Source organism: Corella eumyota, chromosome 4 (genome assembly GCF_963082875.1).
Source record: "Corella eumyota chromosome 4, kaCorEumy4.1, whole genome shotgun sequence".
Classification (NCBI taxonomy): Eukaryota; Metazoa; Chordata; class Ascidiacea; order Phlebobranchia; family Corellidae; genus Corella; species Corella eumyota.
In genome coordinates, this window is record NC_137493.1 from 5,402,826 (window position 1) to 5,429,698 (window position 26,873).

The 26,873-nt window shown below is 28.0% G+C and overlaps 5 protein-coding genes and 1 long non-coding RNA gene across 7 annotated transcripts; 1 reads left to right on the plus strand and 5 right to left on the minus strand.

Annotated features, from left to right (window-relative positions):
- Nucleotides 1–330: 330 nt before the first annotated feature.
- LOC145751502 (serine/threonine-protein kinase Nek8-like) lies at nt 331–7,107 on the minus strand. Its single transcript, XM_082567675.1, has 17 exons — nt 7,006–7,107; nt 6,709–6,826; nt 6,477–6,561; nt 6,125–6,177; nt 5,668–5,844; nt 5,298–5,429; nt 4,467–4,669; nt 4,225–4,330; nt 3,924–4,013; nt 3,709–3,780; nt 3,224–3,327; nt 2,758–2,990; nt 2,358–2,517; nt 1,813–1,958; nt 1,293–1,410; nt 859–1,076; nt 331–779 (listed from the first exon to the last, which is right to left on the minus strand). The coding sequence occupies exons 1-17, from the start codon at nt 7,050–7,052 to the stop codon at nt 679–681; spliced, it is 2,163 nt and encodes a 720-aa protein (XP_082423801.1). The 5' UTR covers nt 7,053–7,107; the 3' UTR covers nt 331–678.
- A 147-nt stretch (nt 7,108–7,254) lies between these two features.
- Nucleotides 7,255–8,940, minus strand: LOC145751503 (uncharacterized). Its single transcript, XM_082567676.1, has 2 exons — nt 8,854–8,940; nt 7,255–8,429 (listed from the first exon to the last, which is right to left on the minus strand). Exon 2 carries the CDS (start codon nt 8,416–8,418, stop codon nt 7,417–7,419), a length of 1,002 nt encoding a protein of 333 aa, XP_082423802.1. The 5' UTR covers nt 8,419–8,429; nt 8,854–8,940; the 3' UTR covers nt 7,255–7,416.
- Nucleotides 8,941–9,356: 416 nt separating this feature from the next.
- Nucleotides 9,357–10,743, plus strand: LOC145751504 (vacuolar protein sorting-associated protein VTA1 homolog). Its single transcript, XM_082567677.1, has one exon. The coding sequence runs from the start codon at nt 9,445–9,447 to the stop codon at nt 10,288–10,290; it is 846 nt and encodes a 281-aa protein (XP_082423803.1). The 5' UTR covers nt 9,357–9,444; the 3' UTR covers nt 10,291–10,743.
- Nucleotides 10,409–11,727, minus strand: LOC145751505 (uncharacterized). The gene is made up of 2 exons (XR_014283737.1): nt 11,439–11,727; nt 10,409–10,833 (listed from the first exon to the last, which is right to left on the minus strand). It is a non-coding gene; the product is annotated as an uncharacterized LOC145751505 (long non-coding RNA).
- Nucleotides 11,728–11,839: 112 nt separating this feature from the next.
- Nucleotides 11,840–12,489, minus strand: LOC145750572 (mitotic-spindle organizing protein 1-like). The gene has a single exon (XM_082566640.1). It carries the CDS (start codon nt 12,300–12,302, stop codon nt 12,099–12,101), a length of 204 nt encoding a protein of 67 aa, XP_082422766.1. The 5' UTR covers nt 12,303–12,489; the 3' UTR covers nt 11,840–12,098.
- Nucleotides 12,490–12,929: 440 nt separating this feature from the next.
- On the minus strand, nt 12,930–26,505 carry LOC145751364 (DNA topoisomerase 2-alpha-like). Of its 2 annotated transcripts, none has more exons than XM_082567483.1 (38): nt 26,367–26,505; nt 25,863–26,024; nt 25,571–25,725; nt 25,134–25,279; nt 24,732–24,829; nt 24,174–24,257; nt 23,771–23,899; nt 23,508–23,612; nt 23,221–23,322; nt 22,926–22,994; nt 22,681–22,818; nt 22,157–22,259; nt 21,655–21,845; nt 21,373–21,498; nt 21,134–21,210; nt 20,830–20,969; nt 20,448–20,557; nt 19,939–20,152; nt 19,396–19,517; nt 19,098–19,246; nt 18,723–18,809; nt 18,187–18,331; nt 17,876–18,010; nt 17,303–17,506; nt 16,579–16,774; nt 16,131–16,219; nt 15,852–15,983; nt 15,531–15,626; nt 15,212–15,415; nt 15,034–15,130; nt 14,844–14,924; nt 14,519–14,614; nt 14,208–14,363; nt 13,930–13,987; nt 13,745–13,802; nt 13,553–13,628; nt 13,399–13,448; nt 12,930–13,300 (listed from the first exon to the last, which is right to left on the minus strand). In XM_082567483.1, exons 1-38 carry the CDS (start codon nt 26,490–26,492, stop codon nt 13,121–13,123), a joined length of 4,686 nt encoding a protein of 1,561 aa, XP_082423609.1. In that variant the 5' UTR covers nt 26,493–26,505; the 3' UTR covers nt 12,930–13,120. The 2 variants fall into 2 exon arrangements, with proteins under 2 accessions (XP_082423609.1, XP_082423608.1); XM_082567482.1 differs by having other exon boundaries at nt 15,852–16,001.
- Nucleotides 26,506–26,873: the final 368 nt, after the last annotated feature.

Sequence of the window (26,873 nt, forward strand, 5' to 3'; positions counted from 1 at the left end):
TTAAAGTTATTTCCCATTCTTTCGTTTACGTCGTTAGGGTATACTCATTTAGTAGGGTACCCTATTTTTTTTGCGGTTATAATTGTTTTCTATTTTCTTGTTTCTAACTGCCCTTGTTTTTTCTCGGTTCTCCATTATTTAGAATGACCACACAATTTTTGCATATAAGATTAAATTTTTGTTAGACATTTTTATATCTTCGTGGTTTTTATTATAAAAAAAAAAGTCAAAGTGTATATAAAATTTCTTGGAAATATAGAATGACCGCGTCAACTCAGTGTAAAAACAATACGTAAAAAATGTAAGAATTCAAAAACAAGATTTGGCCTTCCCACATAAGAATAAATATATATACAAAGAAAAAAGAAAATTTTAACTTTAAAAAGACATAAAGGCACAATTGCAAAGATATAGAATTTTAAAACAAATTCAGCAATTTAAAATAAAAACAAAAAAATAGGTAGCCTACCTTAGATATATTAAATTCGAAATTGTATTTCAAATAAAAAATACAGAATATAAATTTAAAACAGAATATATTTAAATTACGAAATTAAGGTGTAAGAACCAATATCAGCACTACTAAGGTAAAAAAAATTTCAACAAAAAATAAAAATATTAAAAATTTTAAATAAAAAAAATATTTGAATAAAAAATAAATTTGATTTGGAGGTAAACTTACAGCACTTGGGTATCATGGGGTGAAATTTTACCCTCCTCCCTCCAAGTATTTGTACCCCAGCTATTCCGAAACTTGGTTTCAACCCCAGGTTCAGTTCCTTTAAATTATAAAAACATCAATAAAAAATTTAGTTCAAAATGTTTTTAAATTTTTTTAAAAAAAAAACTAAAATTTACCTGAAATAACAACAAGAGAGATTCCATGACTTGCTGAAAGAGAGACAACTTTTGTTTTTTTCGGAAGACCATGAGGAACAACTTCTTGCGGCTCAGAAGACATCTTTGAGGAGGAGGGCCTTCCTAGTTGACCCCTGGACGGTTTGCCCCAAGTATAAATTTTGTCCTCGACTGTTGAAGCGAGGGTGAAAGTCCCCCCACAACTAACATGCTTAAACCTTCAATGAAATATTTTTTTACTTTGTTTTTTCTATTTTACCAAAGCTATAAAATGTTAACATTAAAGCTATGTGGTTTAAAAAAAAATTAAAGCAAATATAGTAAAATAAATCTAGCAAAAAAAAATTGTTAAGCAAACCATGTAGCCCAATTGTTATCTACACTTTAAAAATTTTAATTTTTTTCCCTTTTTTTAACAAAGAAATTTAACCAACTTGGCATCCTTAACGGCTGTAACTTGATGAGGTAACCTTGAAGAAGGTGGACTCTGCTCAATACCGACACCTAACTGTCCACAATTGTTATTTCCAAACATAAACAAATCTCCATTACCTACAAATCAACATGTTTCTATATTATTTGCGATTTATAGCCACTAGTTTTCAATTTAAATATTGCAATTTTGCTCTAATTTTAAACATTTGCAATAAAAGTTTATAGTCTACCCAACGGTTGAAGTTTTAAATATGGTAATATGGTCAACAACTCACAATTAATAACTGCAATAATTTACATGCGCATCACAAACGGCAGTTAAATTTATTTCGTAGGACTATAATAACCCATACATGTATAAATATTCAACTAAGTCCATTATATATAGATTTACATGAAAATATGTTAACGTCACAAAAAAATTACAACCCTTGGATGATAGTCTTAAAAAACAAAAACAATTTTAATAATACCAAATTGAAACCAATTTTTCTAATAAAAAAAATAAATAAAACTTACTTGTTATAACAGCTGAGTGTTGTAATCCGAGTGAAACTTTTAAAATGTTTCCAAACGATAAAGGTTCAGATCTTAATGGAACGAAACATTTCGAGTTGTCGGTCGATTTCATCAACTTTCCTTCATGTACAACATCTAACCCCAACCTTTAAAAAGAACATCAATCAATACAAAAAATTATCTCAATTCGTAAAACAATTTCATTTAAAAAGGTTGTAATTTTTATGTTTTATAGAATAATTGTAATGAGCAATGTATTTGTCAATATATAGTTAGCTTAAAAATTAATTTATTTTTCAACAAAATAAAAAAAAAAAAAGTATAGTATACGTAAAAACTATAATTATAGTCATATTATAATATAGACTATAAATAATGTAGTTGGTTAAAAACTTCAAAAAAACATATTATATTGCAAATTAGACCTAAAAACAAAATGCTATATTTAGTGATTTAGCAACAAATGTATACAAAATTTTTTTAAAAGAATTTTTTTAACATAGCACATTTTCATTACTTATTTCTTGAAAATAAAAAAAATTTACTTGTTATGGAGATTACTTCCAGATCCGAGCAACATATTTCCTCGAGTTAAAATCATCGAACAATCAGTCCCACAATGCACTGACATGGGTTCTAGTTGGTTGGGTAAAGGAACTGGGGTTGGAGTGGAATGGGTTTCTTGTTTTTCTAACCCCAATCGACCTAAAAAAACAACTTAGTTGAATAAATAGATAATTTTTTTAATTTGTTTATTTAAAAAAAATTAAAAATTTTTTATCGTTTAAAATTTAAAAAAATATTTTTTGGTTTTTCTAATTTTTTTGAGTTTACCTTAATTTTAAATAAAAATTTGAGTTTCTGTTTATTTAATTTATTTTAACACACTTTATTTTTATTTTCAAAAGGTAGTAATATATGAAACAAATTAAAACCCAATCCTACCATTATCTGCTTTGCCCCATGCGAACACATCTCCATCACTGGCAACAGCCAACATATGATAAGATCCACTTGCTATTTGTGTGAGTTCAAATCCAAGCAAATTTTCGACTATCGTCGGTCTCTCGATATCCTGAAAATTGCCATGACCCAAGCAACCATTTACACCGTTGCCGAATGTCATTAAAATACCTCTGTCGGTTAAACAAGCAGTGTGTGAATCTCCACAGACAACTCTTTAAAATATAAAAAGAAAACATAAAAGCAAATAAATTTAAATAAAAAAACAAAAGAGTATATACATAAAAATTTAGCTTTATTTAAATAGTCTATGATATAATTAACGCAAAGGCAATATTACCAAACTAGGTGGGCCTATCTAAAATTGTAGAAATATGTTCTCACTAAAATTTTATGAATATTTTTTTAACAAAAAGTGCCAAGTTATAAGTTTTATTACAATACTTACTGTTTAATTCTTACACCAGATTGTCCTTCCATAAACCTTGGAGTATAGGCTGGAATATTTTGAGAGTCACCAAATGCACCAGGAAGGGCTGTAGATGCTGAAGGCTGTTAATACAAATTAAAAAAAAAACATAAGCAATTGGCTTGTCCTACAGTTGCTATTGTAATTGTCGTAAAGTGGTTGCAACCCCCAATTATATTTGTCTGCATTAATTTACTGGGCACCACAAACAGCAGTGTATTTATTTTGTAGTTACATAAATTGTACATACATTTATAGATACAAATATATATCGTCCATTAAGCTTTTTTAGATATAGATAATGACAATTAAGAGCTTTAAAAAAATTAATAAGATATTTTCTACAGCTTTAAGTTAAATTTTGGATCATTTCTTATACAATTTATACATTATAAAGTAAATCAGATTATATTTATTTATATTCATAATTCTGCATAAACTGCATAGTCTTTTATACAACATACCTCCCATACAACTAATCTACCATTATTAGTAACACAAGCTTTTTTCGTTCTTCCAATTGCTGCTTGAGCAACCTACAAAAAAAATTAAAAAACGTTCATTTACTAAAAATATACACAACAACATATACACATATGAAAAAAATTAAACATATATTTACAACAAATCTTATGATTTTGGTTAGATACACAATTTAGTAATTTAAGTTGATTTTTACCTGTGTATCAGTATGTGGTAGTGGTAGTTTAAAAGGTTGTGTGACACCACCTCCCCAGTAATACACACAATAATGCTTCGGGTTTTTGGTCTGCAAAAAATAAAAATATATTTCACTTAAATACAATTTATAAAAATAATCGACTAAACTTAAATTAGATTTTATTTTGAAGTAAAATGTAAATAAAGGACATTTGCCTAAAAAAAATCACTTCAAAAAAACAAATCTATAAAAAATAATATTTGTATATTAATATATATATAAATATGACGTTACAAAAACAGCTACAAAACGAACTTACTGCAGAAAATGCATCCACTGAAATGGTGGATGAATTATGAGTTAAATTTCCACCTTGTTTTCCTCGTGCTGCTGAATTTGGAAGAACTAACTGACTCTTTGCATTTCTAAAAAAATAAATAAAAAATATTTTTAATTTTGTATATATCATAAATTTTGGCCCAATATTTTTATTTTAATATTTTCACCATCAGCAAATTTTTTTGTTAAAAACAGCAAAATAATTATCACAAATTTACTCACTTAACTTCTACTGCACCAATATTACAATACAGATTAATAAGGGATCGCATCACAAATGCTTCTGCCATAATATCTTGTGCGGTCGGCCTTTTATTTGGTTCAACTTCAAGCATTGATTGAAGAAGGTTGGTTAAATTGGGACTGAAGGATTTGGGTTTGTCATATTGTCCTTTACATATTTTAATTACAAGAGCTGGAATATTCTACAGTAAAGTATACACATTTTTTAAACTTTAATAATTTTCCTAAATTTCGTAGAATTTTTTTTTAATAATTTTCTGAGTTTTAATAATTTTCCAAAATTTTGTTGAATTATTTTTTAATAATTTTCTGAGTTTTATTAATTTTCCTAATTGTAGAATTTTTTTTAATAATTTTCTGAGTTTTATTAATTTTCCTAATTTTTTTGTATTTTAAGTACAAGATTAGAGGTTGTTGTAATTAGGCTTGTTGTAAAAGTTAATTTAAAACATGTTTTTATACTTCTTTTTAATTTTTTTTTAATATATCCTTACACTCGATGTGGGAAGGTCTACTTCATGACCTAAACATAAAGTAACAACCCAACCCAGTCTTAAGTTGTCTTAGGCAGTTTAGAATATTACAGATTATGATTGCTGGATAGCTGATTCAGTGTTGGCTCAGCAGGAGTTTATACTGTTTGTAGCGCCTTATTTAAGTGCACTACAGCATGGGAGCATTAGAAATCAAACCCAGGACCTCATGTAGTGTAGGTAGTGTTTTGACCACTATACCATGCTGTCATTTTTTTTGTAACAAACTACAGAAAATATAATATTATTTTAATTAATTAATTAAATGCAACAATACCTGGGCTTCAAATGCCTTTTTTCTAACCATCAACTCATACAACATACAACCAAGAGCCCATATATCACTTTTTTGATTGTATGGTTTACCCTTGCATAATTCAGGTGAAATATAACATGGTGTACCCACAACCTAGAAATAAAAAAATTTACTTAACTTTATAATCCTTGGTGTTTTTCAAAAAAAAAACATATTGTTTATGTTAGCATAGTTTTAAATACCAAAAATTGTATTTGAAAATGCTTAAAACCCTTTTAAAATTCCTTGTACTGTAGACAATCTTGGTACTTATATTTAAGGCTTTTTCTTACAAAAAAACAAAACCATTAAGATTAAGAAATAAAAATGCATTGTAGCATAAATGACTCACGCTGACAGCTTTTGTCTTGGTATTTAAAACAATGGAAATTCCAAAATCGGATAATTTGCAGATGCGACACTGTCTGTCCATTAAAATATTTTGAGGTTTTAAATCACGGTGTAAAATATTTTTTGTGTGAATGTCGTGAAGTGCTACCACAATTTGAATAAACAAAGATAGAACAGTCTAAAAAAATAATTTATTTGTGAATATTATTTCAATTTTAAAAATGGCAACAGTAAACATTTGCTTTCAATATATTTTTTTTCAAAATTTTTTTTTTAAATATTAAATTAGTATTTTTAAGTTATATCTTTTAAACAATAAAATCTTTCAAGTGAAACTATAAAAAAATGTTTTTCAAAATATTTATACACAGCTAATGTTAAAAAAAAGCAAAAGAAATGGGTATAATATATAATACAAAATAATGATTTAATAAAACAAATAATCACATTTTGCTTACCTCTTCTTTTAGTGGTGAAGATTGTGCTTTTAAGTAATCATACAAAGTTCCTCCTACATGGAAAATTAAAAATAAATTTTTCTTATTATTTACCAAGTTACAGTTGGTTGACAATATAGAAATGTATGATTGACCAAATTATAGGACTTCAAAGTGAAAAAGTTAAGTTATCACAAGCCTATATTAATCACCAGTTATAACCATGTCACTATAATTAAAAAGTAGCCCGAAGAAAAATAAGCAAATGACTTGTATACTTCAATGCTGTATGATAATATTTTTCTAAAGTTAAAACAAGAACATTGATAAGACTTACAGACTTACAAAAATAAGTTTAAAAAATTAGGTGTACCTTGTGCATATTCCATTGCAATCACCAAATTATTTGCATCCAAAAAGTTCTCATAATATTGGATAATATTTGGGTGGGATAGTTTCTAAAAAAATAATAAAATTAAAATAATATTGCAAAATTACAAAAAATGATAATACAAAAAACAAAAATACAAAAAATATATTTTTATTACCTCTACAAATGTGTATAAATTATTTAAAAGTTTCTCATAAATAGTGCCGGAATTTACCTTTAGAATTTGAACTTCGTTTAGAGCAGAACTTCTCTCTTCTGCTGTCATATCTTCCATTGAAATTTCTTTTAAAATACACAACTTTTTATCTACTCTCATTGTGAGATGGACAGTTCTAAAAAAATGGATAACAATTAAAATAAAAACTAGTTGCAATTCAGATTTAATCCAAATATATAGTCCACAGTTTCAATAAGCAAAATCACATTATATAAATTTAAATATATAAATTGTAGATAGGTTCCAAAATTTATTTATCTGACAGTGCTAAAAAAGAATTTATACAAAACTTACCCAAAAGCACCTTTTCCAATCACTTTGATTTTTTCGTAATTATTCATCTTTCAAGCTAATTACATTTATTTGTTAATTTAAAATAATTTTATTTACCAAACCCTTAGAAAAGTAACAAAAAGTGATTTAGGAAAACTACATTACAAAAACAATAGAAAATATAAACAGACTTTCAATGAACTTAAACTAGTAGAAATATTTTAAACATAAATTATGATTGAAATTTGAACAAAAAAAATTTGACACAAATATATACCACTTTGGTAGAAAGTAATAACAAAAAAATATTATTAATTAGGCTACTATCTTACTTAGAAAATGATTGTAAAGCCTTTATTATCTCAACATAAACAATACAGTGAGACAAAAAAGAAAAAAATCAAATTCTTCAAATTTATAGGCTAACTCCTTTTAAATTTGTAACAAATTTGATTCAAATAAAGAAGAATTGTTATTAGGTTTTTTTGAATTGGAAGTTATGGTATTAACTATAAGTTCAAGTTGATTTAGCATAAACAGACATTTCCTTGATCCTGCAGTTTTTGCCAGAGCTTTTTGTCGCTGCACAACTCTTGATTTTTTAGGTTGTGAAAAATTTTGAGCGAGTCTTTTAATTGGAATCAACATTTCAATGTCAACAGGCTCTTCTCTTTTTTCATCTAAAAACGAGCCGCTTTTCATAAGGGTTATTTCTTTTGCTTGTGGCCAACTCGATTGGGTTAAAATTGTTTTATTTTTTCCAGGGACTGGATCGTAATCAGGATCCATTGATAGCAAACTTTTTGCGAATACCTGCGGCTTCTTTTTAGGATACGGGGTAAAAGCGGATTTTTGTTTTTGTGTTTTAACCGTTGATATCACTCGACTGGCCGGCATCGAATTTTCTATTTTATTCATTTGCATAATAAGTGCATCGGCAATTTTAGTTAGAGCATTTTGTTCCAAAAGGCTAAGCTCTGAGTATTCACAAATATCAGAAGAAGTCGTATTATCGGAAAAATCAGCAAAGTTATTTAATAACGGCGATAAAAGTAGCTCCTCAATGGCATCGGCCACCGACTTGAATCTTCCTTCCCTTGTGTATTTATGTAATGCCAACACAGCAGAGCGTACAAGGTGTGCCTTATCCAGTTTCGTTGGCCTTGCTAGCATTTGAAAAGACACCGAACAGTCCTGAAAACGATATTTCTTGATTAACAAGCTATCTCTTTCAAGCAAAGCGTTGATGGCATCGGCTAATGTGATGTGATCATAACAAAATTCTTGAAATTTTTCGATGATATGTTTTGGTGCGTATCCGAAATTGTATAAAGTTGCCGTTGAACTCGTTGATGAGTTATTAAAAGTTGTTTTACTTGCATTTGATTTTTCGCTTGATGTTGTTGCTTCATTTTTAACAAGTAAAACACTCATATTAATAAATTCTAAACAATAAAATGCTATCAAAAATAAATTAATAAATATCTTCGAATAACAACTTAGTAACAGTTTATAATTTAAGGTCTACGAATTGTATATACAAATGAAATGACAATGAAAATTGTTAAAAATTTTAACCATATTAAAAAAACTTTTTAATAAATCTATTTTTACATCTCGATTCGATGTAATTAAAAAATATTATTATTCTATGTCATATTAAGGGAATGTTGAAAAATAAAAGTATACATAACTACTACCAGATCACTTTTATAACATACAACACACTGGGCACAAGTTAACATGCTTCCATTTTTGATAACACTAAATAATCCTAACAATTTGTATTATATTTATGGTTTAAGTGACTATGGGTGGAATATTAGAACATTATTGTTTACATATGTATAAACAAAATTATAAAATTACCTTTCCAACACCATATGTTATTCCAAACGTCCAAGAAGTAAAAGAAACGTCGTTTATGATATTTTAGTTAGAATGCGTGGAGTTGGCGGTAGCCATAATTAAGTTAACTTCCTTGTTGTTAGAAATGTCCAGTGTTGTCAGTTTAAATTGCTGTTCTTTTTATTTACGTTATTTGGGTCATTTTTTATTAGTTCTTATCACCTTTTTAATTCATTCGAGTTAATAAATATACATCAATAGGTATAAATTACGCCTAGATTTTGTAAATAAACGAATCGTTATGTGTAGCAGAACTAACTGAAAACCCTGTGAGTAATTACCTTGTTTACTAAAAATATCTGTAGTTAAAAAAATTCGATTTGTAATTTTTAGTCAGCTAGTGTAGCGAGCATGTTTTTATTAAAATTAGTCTTAATACTTCAATAGCCTTAAAATTTTTAATTAAAGTTTTTAAAACAGTTTGCAATTCAATATTATTACCTTATTATATTTTTTTTAGATTTATACTACTTTATAGTTGTTAAAATTAAACAAAAACACTATTATTAACTGATAACTGTTTTGTAACAAGATTAAGTTTATTGTATAATTATGGATGACTCTCTTGTTATACCCCCTGTTCTGAAAAGTATTCGTCCCTATATAAAAGTAGGAAAGGAGTTTTCAAAGCGTGATCCAATCGTATCTTACTATTGTAATCTACATGCTATCGAGCTTGGCTTGAAAACAAACTACCAAGCCAGTAAGGAGGGCAAAACCTATTTGATACAACTTATGAACTATGTGGAGGAACTTAAAAGTGCTTTAAAGGAGAATCCTGCATCTAGTGAGGCGTTAGCCAGCGATATAACTGGAAATGCATGTGTTGAAAGCGTAGCTATAAAGCTGTTTAATTGGGCTGATGGTGAGGATAGGAAATCGAACTTCAACAAGCATGTTGTAAAGTCATTTTACACAGCCTCGATCCTTTTTGATGTCCTTGATGTTTTTCAGGAGGAATTATCCGAGGAAGCTCAAACAAAACAAAAATACGCAAGATGGAAGGCAACTTATATTCACAATTGCCTAAAAAACAACGAGCAACCTGTACCAGGTCCGATTGGTGGCTTAGAAGATACAACAGGGGAGGAAGAAACTGCCCAGGATAATTCCGGAGATTATGTTCAACAGCCCACGACATCACAAAACAATGAGTACGATGATTCAAGTTACAAACCTCAGCCTAAAGCTGCCCCACGCAAAGTACCCCAGCCCCAGGTGGATGAACCAGATGATAGCTATAACCCCAATGCCACTAGCACCGGTATCTCTCAAACTGATCTGCGAGAGGCTGAAAAATTGTGCAAGTTTGCTGCGAGTGCTTTAAATTATGAAGATATACCCACTGCTATAAACCAATTAGAACAATGTCTTAAGCTCCTGAAAAAAAATCAGTAAATGCACATACTAACCCTGTCTTCAAATTTTTACAGTTTACTGATTAAAAAACCTTTTTGCTATAGGAATGGCTTATCTTTATAATTTTTTGTATATACAGTTGATTCCTTTTTTACAAATGTAGTTCTTTATTTTGCAAACAACGTAAAAATTTATATATATTTGTCGTCGTTGCTTGTTTTATTCGTCAGCTTTTATTAAAATAATTTTTAGAAAAATACGTTGGTTGATATATTAAAACTAATAAAAATTACTAATTACAGTTTATACTAACAATACCAAACATATATTTATAAAAAAATATTTGAATGTATTTGACTTGTACTTTTAGCACGATGTATGCAATATATAAATTACCATTCTACAATGTAGTATATTATACAAATTTCAAGGCAGTGTTGTAATTGTAAGAGCATCAAACTATTAGTCAACGTCTTTAATGTTATTTTAAACAATACACCATAGGGTTGTGTATAAAAACACAGTTATTAATACCTTAATTAATCAAGAATTTGCCTTTTACAATCATGAGTTTTTGGTATTCTGTAAAAATAAACACAATGTTTAAACGTAATAATTTAAAAAAAACATTGACCATAGTTTTAAATGCCATAATGGTTACACATTTTTTAGTGTTTTATGACATATTTTGTTAGCTGGCATTTGGCATATATATATACCATTAGCATTTTGCCTATCTATAATTATTTATGGTTTAATTTGTGTTAAACACCAGCAGGATGGTGTAGTGGTAAGTAAGAACACTTGCTACACCAAATTGAGGGAGTGGGTTCAACCCCCACTGCTTTCATGCTGTAGCGCCCTTAAGTAAGGCGCTATAAACGCTATAAACTCCTGCTTAATTAGCAGAGTAATTCCTTGACATTTATGATCTATATACTATCCCAAACTGCTAAAAGTAACTCAACAGTAGGGGCGAGTAACTGATGTTACTCTATGTTTAGATCGCGCATTTAACCTTCCCGCACTGAGGATTAAGATATACCAAAAAAGGATACAAAAAAAAAGATTAAAATAGTATTTGGGTAAATTTGTTTAAAATATTAACAAATTTTTGCCTTTAACTTGTTGCTATATTAGCAATATAACAAAAAACTAATTAGACCAAAATATATATTTTTCTAAACCTGCATATTTTCTTTTAAAATGTCAAAAGCTTGTTTAAATTCCTCTACAGGTATTTCAACAGGGTTTTCATTTGCAATCGGTTCAAGTGGTGGCACTTGTGGCTTGTAATTTTGTAGAAAATTAATTTGTTGTTGGCTTATGGATTTTTCAATTTGTTCAATTTTAACTTGGCTAGTTTTTCTTAGTTCAGCAACTTCAAATTCCAAATCACGAAGACCAGATTCAGTAAATACATTGATAGACTTTTTAACTACATCCATTTTAACATTTAATCTTGTTTTAACTCGACAGGAAATCTAAAAAAAGTAATAATATATTACAAAAAAGTGATAATATATTAAATATTACATTTATATACAATATTTAAAACAAAAAAAATATTGAATTAACAATACAGCATATATCACATTGCAGAAATGTATTATTTTAAAAAAACCTTTCATTACTTTTTTTAATGAACAAAAAAAATAAAAATTTTGTTTTCTTCAGTTTAAAGATTAGCTCAATAAATTTAAAAATTTGGATTTCATAGAAGAAAGCAAATATGAAATAAAACAATTATATAAAAATAACATGCTATTTAAATAATATTCCACATTTAGAAACCATTTGCCAGTTATCTGAAGAACATCTAAAATTGTTTTAACATTTAAAAAATGTTATGACTTTTGGTTGTCACTTTTTTGTAAGTTTGCAGTTTGTGTTCGAATTTCTTTAATAACTGTTGCTATTGCTTCAGGATTTATTCCAAGTTCACATAACTCCACGCAAGCACTTAATGTTTTGGCATCTAAGCCTGTATCCAAAATATTAGACATTTCCAACAGAGCATCCATTGCTTCACAAGTTGACGTCGACGACATTTCAATGGAGAATATACAGATATACGAAAATACGAAATTTTAACAAATTATTCAATTGTAAACCGCAAAAAAACAACCTTTAAATTATTGTTTTTTTCAACTAGTTTCAACAAAGAGCCAAGAAAACTTTAGCTGAAATTGGTTAGTGTGTTGAATTTTTTGATTTTTTTCTGTTAATTTCGCGGCCTTTTTGTTGGTTTACTTAAGCATATAGATACACATTATACCAAAGTGTTGATAAGTATACTAGTATTTGTGTTTTTTTATCCTCAAAGTGAAATAACTACATTATGTTTTTTTTGTTAGCTAAAATTGTCCTAATTATTTTTAAAATATTAATGGGTGTGCGAATTTTTTACTTAACTTTGATGTTCATTTGAAAGTGATCTGTTTTTCCTTTTTTTTGGAAGAGTGTGCATATAAGTTGATGGTAAGTTATTTTCCAAAAAGCAGGAAACAAGAGCAAGTAGGTTTATTTTAGTGCAGCTCGAACCTAAAACCCCTTGCAATAAAATCCAATACTATACCTCGTATACCTATAAAACTAAGCGCTTACCAATGGTAAAACACCTACACCTATATTTGTTCACAAGTTTGCAATTAACCTCGAACTGTATTACAAACGACAAAAACTGTTCAATAAAGAAACACAAAAACTATGGAAAATGGCAGTGGAATATACAAGGCAATAACGAAAAAATGCATTGCTAAAACTAACTAGGTAACAAACCGCTTTCCTTGAATAAAAAAGCAGGTTAGATTCTTAGAAAGAACTGTTTTTAAACAATAGAAAACGTTAAATCTTGGAGTAAAAAAAATTAATCGCTGTCATCACTGTCAAACACATATTTGGTTTGCTTTCTCTGTCTTCCAGATTGCACTCTTGGTTTAAAAGGTCTTTCGACTTCATCTTCAGAAGAAGAATCATCGATTTTGACGCTGTCATCATCAGAGCCACTGGACCATGCATTCTTTTTTGGTGGAGCAGCCTTCTTAGGCTAAGTAACAAAAAACAGATAATTCCAGTGAGACATTTTTTAATGGTAAATTTATTAATATGTTACACAATCCAAATGTTTAATTATATTTTAATTACCTGATGCTTCGGTGCAGGTTTGCTAGTTGTTGGTTTTTCTTTGGCAATTTCTGTAAAATAAAAATTTTTTTTAACGTTTTATATAAAATTATAAAATATGAAAAACTAAATCAGTTTTAGCGAAAAACAAAATAGAGGTAAGAGTTTTTGTTACTTTTAGGAGGTTGTTTATCTGAGCTCTCCCCATCTGAGCTTTTAGCTAAAGCTTTCTTTCTTTTCAAAGCTGGTTTCTGTAGAAAAATATTACAAATTTTTTTAAATAAATTATCAAGGCAGTTTTTTAACTAAAATATAAGTTAACGTTTAAAAAACAAAATTTCACATTTAATTTAAAAAAAAAAATTACCTTTGTAGACACCTTCTTTTCTATTACAAATGAATCATCAGATTCAGAATCCTCTTTTCTATAAATTAAGAAAATTTTAGCATAATTTAAATTTATTTTTAAATATAGTTTTCAGATCTTTTTCTGGACATTTTTTTACCAACCTTATAAGATAAATTTTTTTTTAATTAAATTCATAAACCTACCCGTTTACTTGTGGTTCTGAGTCACTTGATTCAAAAGAAAGTGGTTTGTTATTTGAACCTACCAAAAAATAAAAACAACTTAATTTTAAATCAAAACAAAAATATTCAAAAAAAAATTCCATAAGTAGGCTTTTAATAAACTAGTGTGACCAAATTTTTATAGGAAAAAAAATATTTATTGTGTAACATGTTTTGGCAATAATTTAAAAAAATTCGACTACAGATTTTATACAAAACCAAAGAATCAAATCTTTTTATTAATAAATCCGAGAATTTACTTTTAGATGGTTTTTTAGAGGAAACAACAAGATCTTCAATATCATCATCATCATCTTCCTCATTTTCATCCGAATCTGTTTCCCATGGATTTTTCTTTTTCCCCTTTGCTGCAAAATTGATCGTGCTCTGCTTGGTGGCTGCTTTTTTAGGAGCAACTAGAAAAGAAAAATTACATAAAATAATAAAAAAATGTTCACAAATTATTGATTCAAATTTGATAGCAATCAACTTTAAACTGCAAGCTTTTTAAAAAATACGTTTTAAGATTTATATACATAACAAAATCAGTTTCAATAAAAACAAAATTAACCTGAATCTGAGTCATTGTCAGATAAATCCAAAGCATTTTTCTTTACTGGTTTTGCCTTAAAATTTAACTTGCTTTGTGTGGTTGCTGGCTTTTTAGCTAAACAAAAATGGTAAATATTAAAATTAAGCCAACAATTTTAACCAGCCTTTTTAACAAATATTTAACTAAATTTTTCAAATAGGAAGAAATTAGACTTTATTTTATGCTAGAAAATGGTAAATAATGAAGTCTTAAAAGCCATTCTCAAAATGCATCAAAACTCACCCAACTCAAAAGTAAAAATTCATGATAATTTAAAAGGCTGCTTAAATACAAAAAAACTTACTTAAACTTGAGGTGATTCTGCTCATCAGGGAAGGAGGTTGATCTTCATCACTGCTCTCCTCCACAGTGGGAGCCAGTTTTTCTAAAAATAAAAAAAACTTGAAAAATATATATATGTTTGTACACCTGTTACACTATTATATGTAATATTATTACTCTAACGGAAAAATTTTAAAACAAAGTGCATTTACCTAATTTTACCACTGGTTTTTTATTATCTGATTTTTTGTCGTCTGCTTCCTTAAAATATGAATCAAGTTTCTTCACGGTCGGATCTTCCTTCTTGATCTGCCATTAAAATTTATAATTTAAAATCTATTTTTAATGTATGCAATAATTCTTTTTTCTTTATTAAAAAAAAATTATTACCCTTTTCTTGCTGCCAACTTTCGAGGCACCCATTAATCTTGATTTTAAAGCAGGGTCGATTACGGGAACCACCCTTAACCCTTGGGGTGAGGGTTTACATTCTAACTCAGCTTTCATTTTCTTAGTGCGACCCCCAAAAATCCCTTTTTTCTTGGCGGGGAGCACAGCGGACATTGCTTCTTCCTTTTCTTTTTTCTCAACTCTCTTTAAAATTTAAAAAAAAATATTTTTTAGGTACCAAAATATAAAAAAAATATTTTTAGGCTTCAGACCAAACTTTTTTTCGTTTTATTATTGCAAATTAAAAAAAAGGCATTACCTCAAGTTCTTCACAGAATTTATCTAAATCGTCCTCCCACAAATTAAGAGGAGTTTTCTTCTTTAAATCTTCAAGTTCTTGTAACTTCATATCTCTCTAAACACAAAAAAAATTATTTAAAAATAGTTAATTGTCACCAAATCTTAAAAAACATTTTTGTTCTAACAAAACTAAGGATTTATTAGGCTTAGAATAATAAAACCTAAATAAATACATTTTTAAAAACACAAAGTACACAATACTACATATAATAAAAATTTAAATATTAAATTTTACTAAACAGCACATTTAGAATCAGTTAAAGAATGGTAAAAAAATAACCTGTTTCAGCAAAGCATCTTTCTTTTCCTTACTCAAACTCCAGAGAGGCATGTTAAGGATGTAGTTGAAATCCGGACCCTTTCCGGAAGACTCCTCCTGATTTTCTTCCTCCTCATCTTTATCGGATGTGCTCTCGATAGCTATAGCTCTCTGAATATTTTAATAATTTTTGTAATTTAAATAAAAAATGCTTCAAAAGTGGGAATAAAGTTGCAGTTTTTTTTAAAATTATTTTTGCTTAATGATTTGAAATAAAATTGATTAATAATTAAACTCAACCTTGATTGTAGCCTGCCAAGCTTTTAATGGATCAGAATCATATTTGTTGTCAACCAATAATTTAATCAGCACTTTTTTTGCCTTGTTAACTAAAAAAAATAAGAAAAAGATTAAAAAATCATGTTTTAAGAAAGTAATAAATACCACAAATAGATTGTATGGTCTTGTTCAATTTTCATTATTAAATATAAAATATGAATTCACAGAATCGTTTTATTGCAAATAAATATAATTTCCAAGTTTATGTATTTAAAATTTTTTACCAAAACTACATTTTCTAAACTAAATAATAGCCCGTACTAAGGGCAGGAGTTTATTTGTCAAAATATGGTTGCAACTCTTAACTATATTTGTAAACCATAACTTACCCATACACCACAAATGGCAGTTTTTTTATTTTGCAAAGCTATATATTGGACATAAGTTCAACATCTATGTTTTAACTTACAAATGTTAATTTTCCCCTCAATTTTTTCCACAATAAATCTGGCTTGATTAGTTAACTTCTTAGCCTCTGCGGTGAGTAAACCCAAAAGAAAGTCTTTACGTTGGACATAAAGGCTAATTCGAACTTTATAGAAATTTTTCAGAATGTCGAGGGTACTTTCAAACTTGTACAACTTTCCATATTCGTCAAACAGTACCTAATTAAAAATAATATTTTTAAATATTTGTTTGTGCCTAATTGAATAAAAAAAATTGAACAATTTAATAAAAACCAGGCTATATTAAGCGTTAAATTTTACTAAAGATTGCAAATATATACATATTTATTTTTTGTATATATCTTTATTCTTAATGTGGTAAGGCCGAATGCGCAAACTAAACATAGAGTAACATTGGTTACTGTGACCCAGTCGCGAGTTGTCTTTAGCAGTTTTGGATTTTATATAGATTATAATTGCCCGGTGATTATGCTGCTGTTTAAGTGCTGGCTCAACAGGAGTTTATACCGTTTATAGCGCCTTACTTAAGGGTGCTACACAAAGTGGTGTAGCAAGTGTTCTTACCATGTCACCACAATGTCGGTTATATTTAATAGACAACAATATATAAAAGTAATGTTTATACGATTATTACCAGTTCAAAAATTTAAACATATTTGTAAATATTTAAGAATCGAAATTAAATTTTTTTAAATTCAGATAAAAATTACAAAAACAAGCACTCACCAGTGTGTTGGAAAAAGTCAGAGACCCTTGTAGGTTAAAAAATTTGTGTAGACCGCTTCTTTCGGCCTCCTTCAATTTTTGTTCTCCCATTTTAACAACAAATCTAACCGACGTATCTGTGTTATATTCCCTGTACTCGTTAATCTGTTGAGCTACCTTTTCTGTTCCAAGCATCATAGGTTCAAGTGTGTTTTCTTTGTAGGTCTTGAAAAAAAATTTTTAACTTTTGTTTAATAATATTTTAACTCAAAAAAAAAATATATATATATATTTTAATAAATATTCTGACTTCATATTTAAAAATAAAACATATTTATATGTGTATTTTATTAAAATAAAAATCAGTAAATCGCTCTAACTTTAACTTGTTAAATTTGAAGACAAATTGCAATTTAAAAAACTTATGCCAAAATTCAAAATTATTTGAAACAATATTAACTTGTTTTAATAAATAATCAGACTTTATATTTTTTTCACAAAGTATGTATATTTAAGTGTGTTTTTTTAACAAAATCAGTCAATTTCTGAAGACCTTAACTCGTTAAATTTTAAAACAGATGGCAAATTAAATACCTGAGTCCAAGTCTTAACAGGTAGCTCAGTGATTTCAAGAGTTAAATCATCCAGAATTGAAACCTCCCCGTTAACAACATATCTGTTTTCATCTACTCTCTCAAAAGACCCAGCAAAATTTTTGTAAGATGGCAGCTAAATAAGGTTAAAAGTTTTTTTTTAAATCAATAGAAAAAAAGGAATTATATATAAAAGTAGTCACAAAAAATTATTTTACGTTGTAATCACTACAGAATTAATAGTTTTTTAATACTTAAAACTGCAGAAAAAGTAAGACAATTAAACCTAAAAGAAACAAAAATGTGATTTACCATTTCCTTTGGTTCCTCTCCCCTCATTAATCTTCTCACATTAGCAACAACATCTCTTACATCGTGGTTTGGTATCTTCGTCGACCAACCAGTTCCAATACCTTCTGTACCATTCACTAATACCATCGGAATAATCGGACAATACCTAAAAAGGAAAAAAATAAATAAATACACATTGCTGAAGTCATAGTTTTTTCTAACCAGCAGCGTAGTGTAGTTTTAGAACACTTGTTCATGAGGTCCTGGGGTTCAAGGTGTATAAACGGTGTGAACTCCTGCTAAACCAGCAGTTAATCAGCAGCATAATTACCGGGCAATTATAATCTCTATAATATCCCAAACTGCTAAAGGCAGTTCGAGACTGGGTCGGGGTAGCTAATGTTACTTTGTGTTTAGGTCGCGTATTCGACCTTTCCACATCGAGAATAAAGATATACAAAAAAAAATTAACACTTTTTATAGACCACAGTACACAGAAAAATTTTATTACATATTTTTGGTTAAATTTAAAGTTTAAAATGCAAAATTTTTTTTACCAAGATGGTTCCACCTTCTGGTTATCATCATACAACCAAGTTAAAACATTATCATCAACCGCTGGAAACAATAACCGAGTCAGGGGACTAAAAATATTATAAAAAAGATTTTTAAAACTAAAGTTAAACACATTTTAATCATAGAATTTTGAAAGAAATTGATTGTTATTTATTTTTTATCATAATCCAACTAAAAATAATTAAAGTTACTAATGAAGCAGTAATGTAATTTAATCAAGCCTGTTTTAAAAAATTAAATTTTATTAAATATTTCATATGTATATAACTACTTGAAAGCATTGTTTACTTATTTAAAACACTTGACTGTTTTTTTAGAAATTTAAAAAAAAAAATAAAACAATTTAGATTTCTAACCTTAACATTGTGAAAATATACCGAGGGGAAGCAGCATCTTTCCCCCCGTGCAATCTGGTCCCAAATTGACCGATCGGTTGCAACAAGTTTAAGTTATTCGATCCAACAAAGTTTTGAGCCATGTTGATTATGGTGCCTTGAAGTGAAACCTAAAAACAAATTTTGAAAAAAAAATTTAAAAAGGTTAACAAAATACTAAGAAAAAATATTAGTACTAAACCAATATTAAAAAAATTAAAAATTTAACCCTTCTTTTAAAATATAAATATATTTGTTTTTAAAATAGTTTTGAATTTACCTCTCCATGATGGTATGCTGACATTTCAGCAACCGAACCAGAAAGTTGAGCAACTTTAATTTCCCTTTTATCGTTTCTCTTCATGCAAGTGTACAACACCTTTCGCTGACCAGGTTTAAGTCCTGCAAAAGAAATTTTCAATTTCAAAAAAACAATCAACTTAAAATTTAATATGCTAGTTAGCTGAATCCATGTTTAATTACTAATAAAAAATTTATTTTAAGTTAAAGTTATAAAAAAATCTTGAAAAAAATGCAAACTAAAGACTTTTTTAAAACAAAAAAAAACAGGGCTAGTAGTTTTCCAAATTTTCAAATACTACTTCATTTTTTTTACAATTCTCTAAAAAATTACCGGCAGCAGTGTGTAGTGATAAAAACACTTGCTACCATGAGGCGGTGGGTTTAATCCCCTCTGCCCTTATGCTGTAGGCAACTAATGTAACTCTATGTTTAACTAATATAACTCTATGTTTAGTTTGGGCATTCGACCTTTCCACATTGAGGATAAAGATATATACAAAAAAAAATTTAACTGATTTACCATCCACTAACGATGGTACCGATCTCTCCAAATCAGCACAAGAAAACATGACGAGTTCTTTGTTAATAAAATCTTTGTAAGTTAAAGTTTTTGTGTCAGCTGAGTAGAGAGTAGATCCAGGTTCCGGAATATCTTCCTGGCGACACCGACTTCTCTCCTCCATGAATCCGGTTAACCAGTCCTTTCGGTCGTCGGCTCGCTTCTTATTAAAAGCCTGTAAAAAAATATAAATTAAAAAAAAATTTCAACAAAAATTGGTAAAAATTGTAATTTACAAAATAAAAACAAAATATTTAAAAACACGTAAAAAAATTATCACAAAGTTAAAGAAATATCAAGACACTTTTCTTACAACATAGCAGTAAAGACAAATTTTACTTAAAAATAACCTCTACCCCCCATCCCAAAAAAAAATCATTAACATATATTTATTACAACGATTATTAAATTGAATTAGCCCATATGATACAAATCCATGTTAAGAAAGTAATTATTTTAGGTTTGATTACCATATCAATACACTGGTCATCTTCAGGACCTGAATATTTGAACCTAATTCGATGTCGAGACATGTCAGCAAAATAAGATTTTGCTTCTTTAGAAGTTGAGGTTCCCAATCCTTAGAAAAAATAAAAAATTTCATGATAAAATAATAAAAATCTTTATAAGAACAAAATAACCAAGTAATATCATTAAAGTATGTGTAAGCCCAGGTTATAAGTTAAAATTAATCCAACCACCAAAAATCAAAATAATTGTGTAAATACTTTTTAAAAATGAAAAATAACTTTATTTAAATTGGATATCACTTTATCAGCATGTTATACACAAAACAATTTTTAAGTCTTTAATGTAACCAAACACAAAAATTAAAATATCTAAAATAAAAACCTTTGTAGTATTTCACTTTCCACGTTTTAGAGTTTTCGATGCTGCCCTGCCATTCTTCAAACTCGGGTAAAGTGTAAAATGAAAGGATTTGGGTCCCCTTGCTTACTTTAACAATAGGTGTAATAAACTCCTCCAACATTCTAGTGAAATAAAAAAAAATTTAATTTATATTTTACAAAAACTTTACCAAAAATTCGTGTAACTTTAGTTAAATTTGCCTATGATTTTTTTATATAAATATTTAAAGCATGGACAAAAATGTAAAAATTAATAGGTATTTTTTTAATATGAAACTTATATTTACCTTCTTTGTAACATGTGGGGCCAGTTACTGTGAATAAAATTAATGAGAAGACCTTTAATATGAGATCCATCTGTATCCTAAATCAAACAAAAATTTATTTTAATGAAAACTTAACATCACAACAATTAAAAAACAAATTAAAAAAAACTCTTGTTTTTTTTGAATAACATTCACTTAAAAAAGGCACAAAATTTTTTAAATAAAAAAGTAGCCTTTTTAAAAAAAAATTAAATTTAAACCTGATCTGTCATGATCATGATTTTTCCATATCTCAAGGACTTAAGATCTTCGTCACTATCATATTTCTTGTTGTACTTCAATCCCATTATTTTAATCACATTATTTACCTCTGCGTTCTCCATTATCTAATAAACAAAAAAAAAATGAAAATTTTTACAAAATATAAGGCCAATTAAATTACTAGCTAAAAAATTCGCAAAAAATTAATTTAATTGAAAAAAACAAGTAAATCTTTATTTAAAATATTTTTTTTTAAAAACAAAAAAAAATTTTTAACATACCTGTTTATGTGAAGCGTCTCTCACATTTAAAAACTTTCCCCTTAAGGGAAATACCCCATACTTGTCTCGACCAATCACGCTCAAGCCTGAAACAGCAAGAGTTTTGGCCGAATCTCCCTCGGTTAATATCAACGTGCAATCAACCGAGTTTTTTGTGCCAGCGTCGTTTGCATCATCAAGTTTTGGAATACCTTGAAAATAATAAGTTTATTTAGATTTGCTTTTAGTTGGGAATGTATTGATTGGACTATAATTAAAGCCTTTAAAATGATGGGTCTATTTTTACACAAAAAAACTAAAAATTATCTTTTTAACAAATAGTGTTAAATTTTTTTTTATGTAAAAAAAATAAATTTGAAATTTTTTCGCATTTGTTAAATAGGCTACCATAATTTTACTGTTTATAAATAAAAGTATTCTTGGTTTGAAAATAAGATATTTCAATTAACTAAGAGCTCATCAGATTTACAAAAAAAGGTTATCTTGTAAAATAATTTTATACCTTTAAGTTTGTTTGTTTTCCCTGCAGATTTTTTCTGCATTTGAGACTGTGCTTTAAACTTCATCCAGTTCATGATACTGTCAACTATACCACTGTTACTTGCCTATAAAACACAAGATTTTTATTCAGAATATCAGTTATTTTTATTTATTTTTTTTTGTATATCTTGATCCTCGATGTGGGAAGGTCAAACGCAACCTAAATATAGAGTAACATCAGTTACTCTGACCAAGTCTTGAGTTGCCTTTAGCAGTTTGGGATATTATAGAATATAATTGCCCGGTAATTATACTGCTGATTAAGGGTCGGCAGGCTCGGCAGGAGTTCATTCCATTTATAGCGCCTTACTCAAGGGCACTACAGCATGAGCAGTTGGGATTGAACCTACGACCTCATGGTGGTGTAGCAAGTGATCTCACAACTACACCATGCTGCCGGTTCAAAACGAATATTAAATATAACAAGTTTAAAACAAATATTAAAATAACAAGTATTATTGCGCTTACTAATTATTGCGCTTCTACCTGTTTTAGGAATTTATCAGTTAGAGAACAAGTAGAACCAAATTTTTTAGCTTGTAAAGTCATGTTTTCTTTTGTTTGCGAGTCAAAAGTTGGATTTTCGATTAAACAGTTTACAAAAATTAAACAGTGGTTCTTGATCTAAAATAAAAAAAATAATACAGTTAAAAATTTTTATTGAAAAAAAATTTTTTTTTAAGGCAATGTTATACACATTTTGTTAAAAATTAAAATTTTACACAATTTACCTGAAATGGTTTAACAGCGACTCCACCTTTATTTTTTCTTTTAACTACTTCAATCAGTTTCTTTGTAACCTAAATTAAACAAAGTTAAATAACTACAAAAATCAGAAATATATATAAAAATGTATATATATAGTTTTTAACCATTACTAATATAATTTAAAAATTATTGCAAGTATTTTTTACTACCAATATTTTATGTGTTTTAAAACTGATTTTGTTGAAATTTATATTTAATATTTAAAATAAAATTAAGTTTAGCAAATATATGCTCAAAGTAAAACAATTCAATTTATACCTGATCCATAACATAGTCGATATGTCTTCCACCTTTAGTTGTAGCTATACTGTTAACAAATGATATTTGTTGAAATCCCTTATCTGATGGAGCAAGGCAAATCTAGAAAAAAAAATCAGTAGAATATTAAAAATTTAAAAAACATTATTCATATTGAAACAAATTTTAAAATATTTGCCTTCAAAAATAACAAATTTCTATCCTAAAACTTTTAACCCAACATTTAGGCTTATTTATAATATGATCTAATTTTAATGAAATAAAAATTAATTGAATTGATATTCTACCTCCCATCTTGGGTTAACAACATCGTGTAATATTTGGAGTGGTTCCCCAGTCTCCGTTTTCATATTAGAGGTATACAACTTTACATAATCCAGAAAACCTTTGGCCTTTAAATTAAATATATTTTTTACTTTTTTAAGTAGATATATTTTTATTAAAAAAAAAAAATTCAATTCAAAATTACAAATTCTTGATTAATAAATTTCTTGCATAAAAATAAAAAAACATTTGGTCAAAAAATAATTTAAAGTTTTGTTTTACTTACAGCAACTCTTTCCCCATTAAGAAAGACTTTAACTCCCTTAGATGCACCAGCAATATCGTAAGCTCTTCTTGACAACAAAGCTACTGTGTCCTTATCTAACGTTTCCATGTGAAACTTTGCTAAATCAGGCTACAACAAAAAATAAATAAAGATTGTTTATAAAAATAGTTAGCAATGAGTTTAGAATTCAGTTATAGTTTATGAGTGAACAAAGCCTATTAAGTTTTTATTGAAAATTCCTTAATTTAATAGGTATATATATAAATTAAATTGTAACAAAATAAAAAAACAGCATAATTACCTATTTAATTGTCATTCCTGAATTCTTTTAAATTTATTTTGGATAATTATTTAACAAGAAAAAAATTAAAACATAATAAAAGCCTATACAAAAATAATTTACCTGAAAAGTAATTTTGGTAAAATCAGATCGAGTTGCAGAATTTATTTTCTTATCATGAGCTTTGCCCATATTATTACTCCACGACTGAAAAAATAAGTTAAAAATAAATTTAAAAATCAAAAAACTACAAAAAACAAACAATTTGTTAGTCAAAATATATTGTATTTTTTTTGTATATATATATCTTTATCCTCAGTGTGGAAAAGTCGAATGCGCGACTTAAACATAGAGTAACATAAGTTACTCCGACCCAGTCTCGAGTTGCCTGTGCCAGTTTGGGATATTATAGAGACTATAATTGCCCGGTAATTATGCTGCTGATTAAGTGCTGGCTCAGCAGGAGTTCATATCGTTTATGGCGCCTTACTCAAGGGCGCTACAGCATGAGATCATTGGGGGTTGAACCCATGACCTCATGTGTGGTGTAGCAAGAGTTCTTACCACTACACCACGCTGCCGGTTAAATTGTATATATTAATAAATAAATTTGATTTTTAATGCTATTTAACTTGTGACAACTGACAACAATATAAAGTCTTTAAATTAATAAATTTTTACTTGTTTAAATGCTTTGCTGTAATCTTTTGATGAAGTTTCCACAGTAAATTTTTTGCTGAAAATATTACACAACTTGGCACCATATCCATTTCTACCACCTTTATCAAGAAACAAAAATATTTAAAGTTAGAATAACAATTGTAGTTCCATATAGCCTATCAACAGCTAATAACAAATTTATATTAGGTTTATAAATATTTTATAATACATCAACTTTTGTTAATTTAATTTTAATTGATTAAAAAATAAATTAAAATTTTTAAGAAAATCTTACAGTATAGACTATGTATAATTTTATATAATTAATAAACTAATGATAATTTAAAATAGGCTAATGTAGAATTTATTTTAAGACCAATTTTTTTATTTTTCACATGCTTTTGTATATACATATCAAATTACCTGTCACTTTTTTATCAGTGTCATTGTAATTACTCGATGTCAACAAATGACCAAAAATCATCTCAGGGACGAATAATTTTTCTCCTTTGTGTTCAACTACTGGAATTCCTTTTCCATCGTTCCACACTGAAATCTCATTTTTCTCACTAAAAAAAATAAATAATGATGCTGGTAGCTGAAAGAATTACAAAAATGTAGAAAATGGGGCTATATATATGTTGTATATATTTGAGCCAAATCAATTTTAATTTTTTAAGAATAAATAAATTTAAAAAAATTAGGTTACCAAAGAACTATATCAATACCAAAGAAACAAAAAATTTTTAAATAAAATCTAAATGAACCAAAATTTGTTATTTTAAAGATTAGAAATGTATATAGTTCAACCAAATCTTGTTAATTTTTCTCTCATTTTTAAATCATTGCCAATTACTTACGCATTAATGTCAATTTTAATTGTTGACATTTTCGAATCTCTCTGTTTGTTGTCAGCCGCGTTAACAACAATCTCGTCGAATATTTTGTAAAGTCCCGGAACGAAAGTAATTTCCCTGTTTACCATCCCAACACCTTCATCCCATACCCACATGGACTGTAAAAAAAATTTTTTTTCAAGCTAGTCAGATTTACAAAAACATTGCAAACATTTTTAAAAAATGACACAACTGATTGTTTTTGTAAATAAAAACAGTTTTTTTTTAAGTTATTTTTTTTTGATCAAAATTGTACCTGGGTAACAGGTTCAACTGATCCGATGTAGGTGTCAGGTCGGAGCAAGATATGCTCCAGTTGACTCTTTTTCTGATATATCCTCTCCACCGAGAGCCTTTTGTTTCCTCCAACAGGAGTAGTGGGAAGATGGCTGAAATCCGAGTCATCCATTTTCTTAGACTAAATAAAACAATTTTTGTGTAAAGTTAGGAGGGTTCATAATATTATTATAGGGTCAAGGGTCAGATGGTGATGCATGATAATTAATTAAAGCAAAATGACTTTTTATGAAAACCATAAAATAAGTTTTTTTATCTGACTGTTTAATCGCTGATCAGTGATTAAAATTTCTAATAAATTTAAATTGAACATTACAGAATTAATAACTGTTAGCAATGCATAAAGCACACTTTAATGTTAAAGCAGTTCAAATCAAACCCAGGACCTAATGTCACCCATAAAGGCAGATAAGTAAAATCAACTTTTATACCAAAATCAAATTATAAATAAAAATAAACTTACATTAGATTTCTCTGTTACACTTGAATTTCCAAATAAAACAGGAAGCTTAGAATAAAACCTTTTTTGAATTGATGCACACAAGTTAAAACACTTTCTTGTTAAGTTTCCATTTAAAGTACAATGCATTAACAAAACCTAAACAATATAAACTAAAAAAATTAGGACACAAAAATTATAACCAATAACGCAGGTTGTGGCTCTTCACAATTTGTTTTAAATATATCGTGCAAAAAATCCATCCAAACATGTAACAATTTCATACGATCTGACGATAGCATTTATCTAACAATCTTACCTGACAATCCAAACTAATAGAAAGAGAAAAGCATTCCCGCCATTATGTACAACAACAGTTATGACCAAATTAAGACTACAAAGTTTCAAATTCTAAAAAAAGCTTTTTTTCTATTTTTAAGGCAATTACTATATGTAATAAACACAGTAGTCGCATAGATTCCCTGTATGCAGCACAGCTGCGTATATTTCTGAGAATACTAGCTAATTACA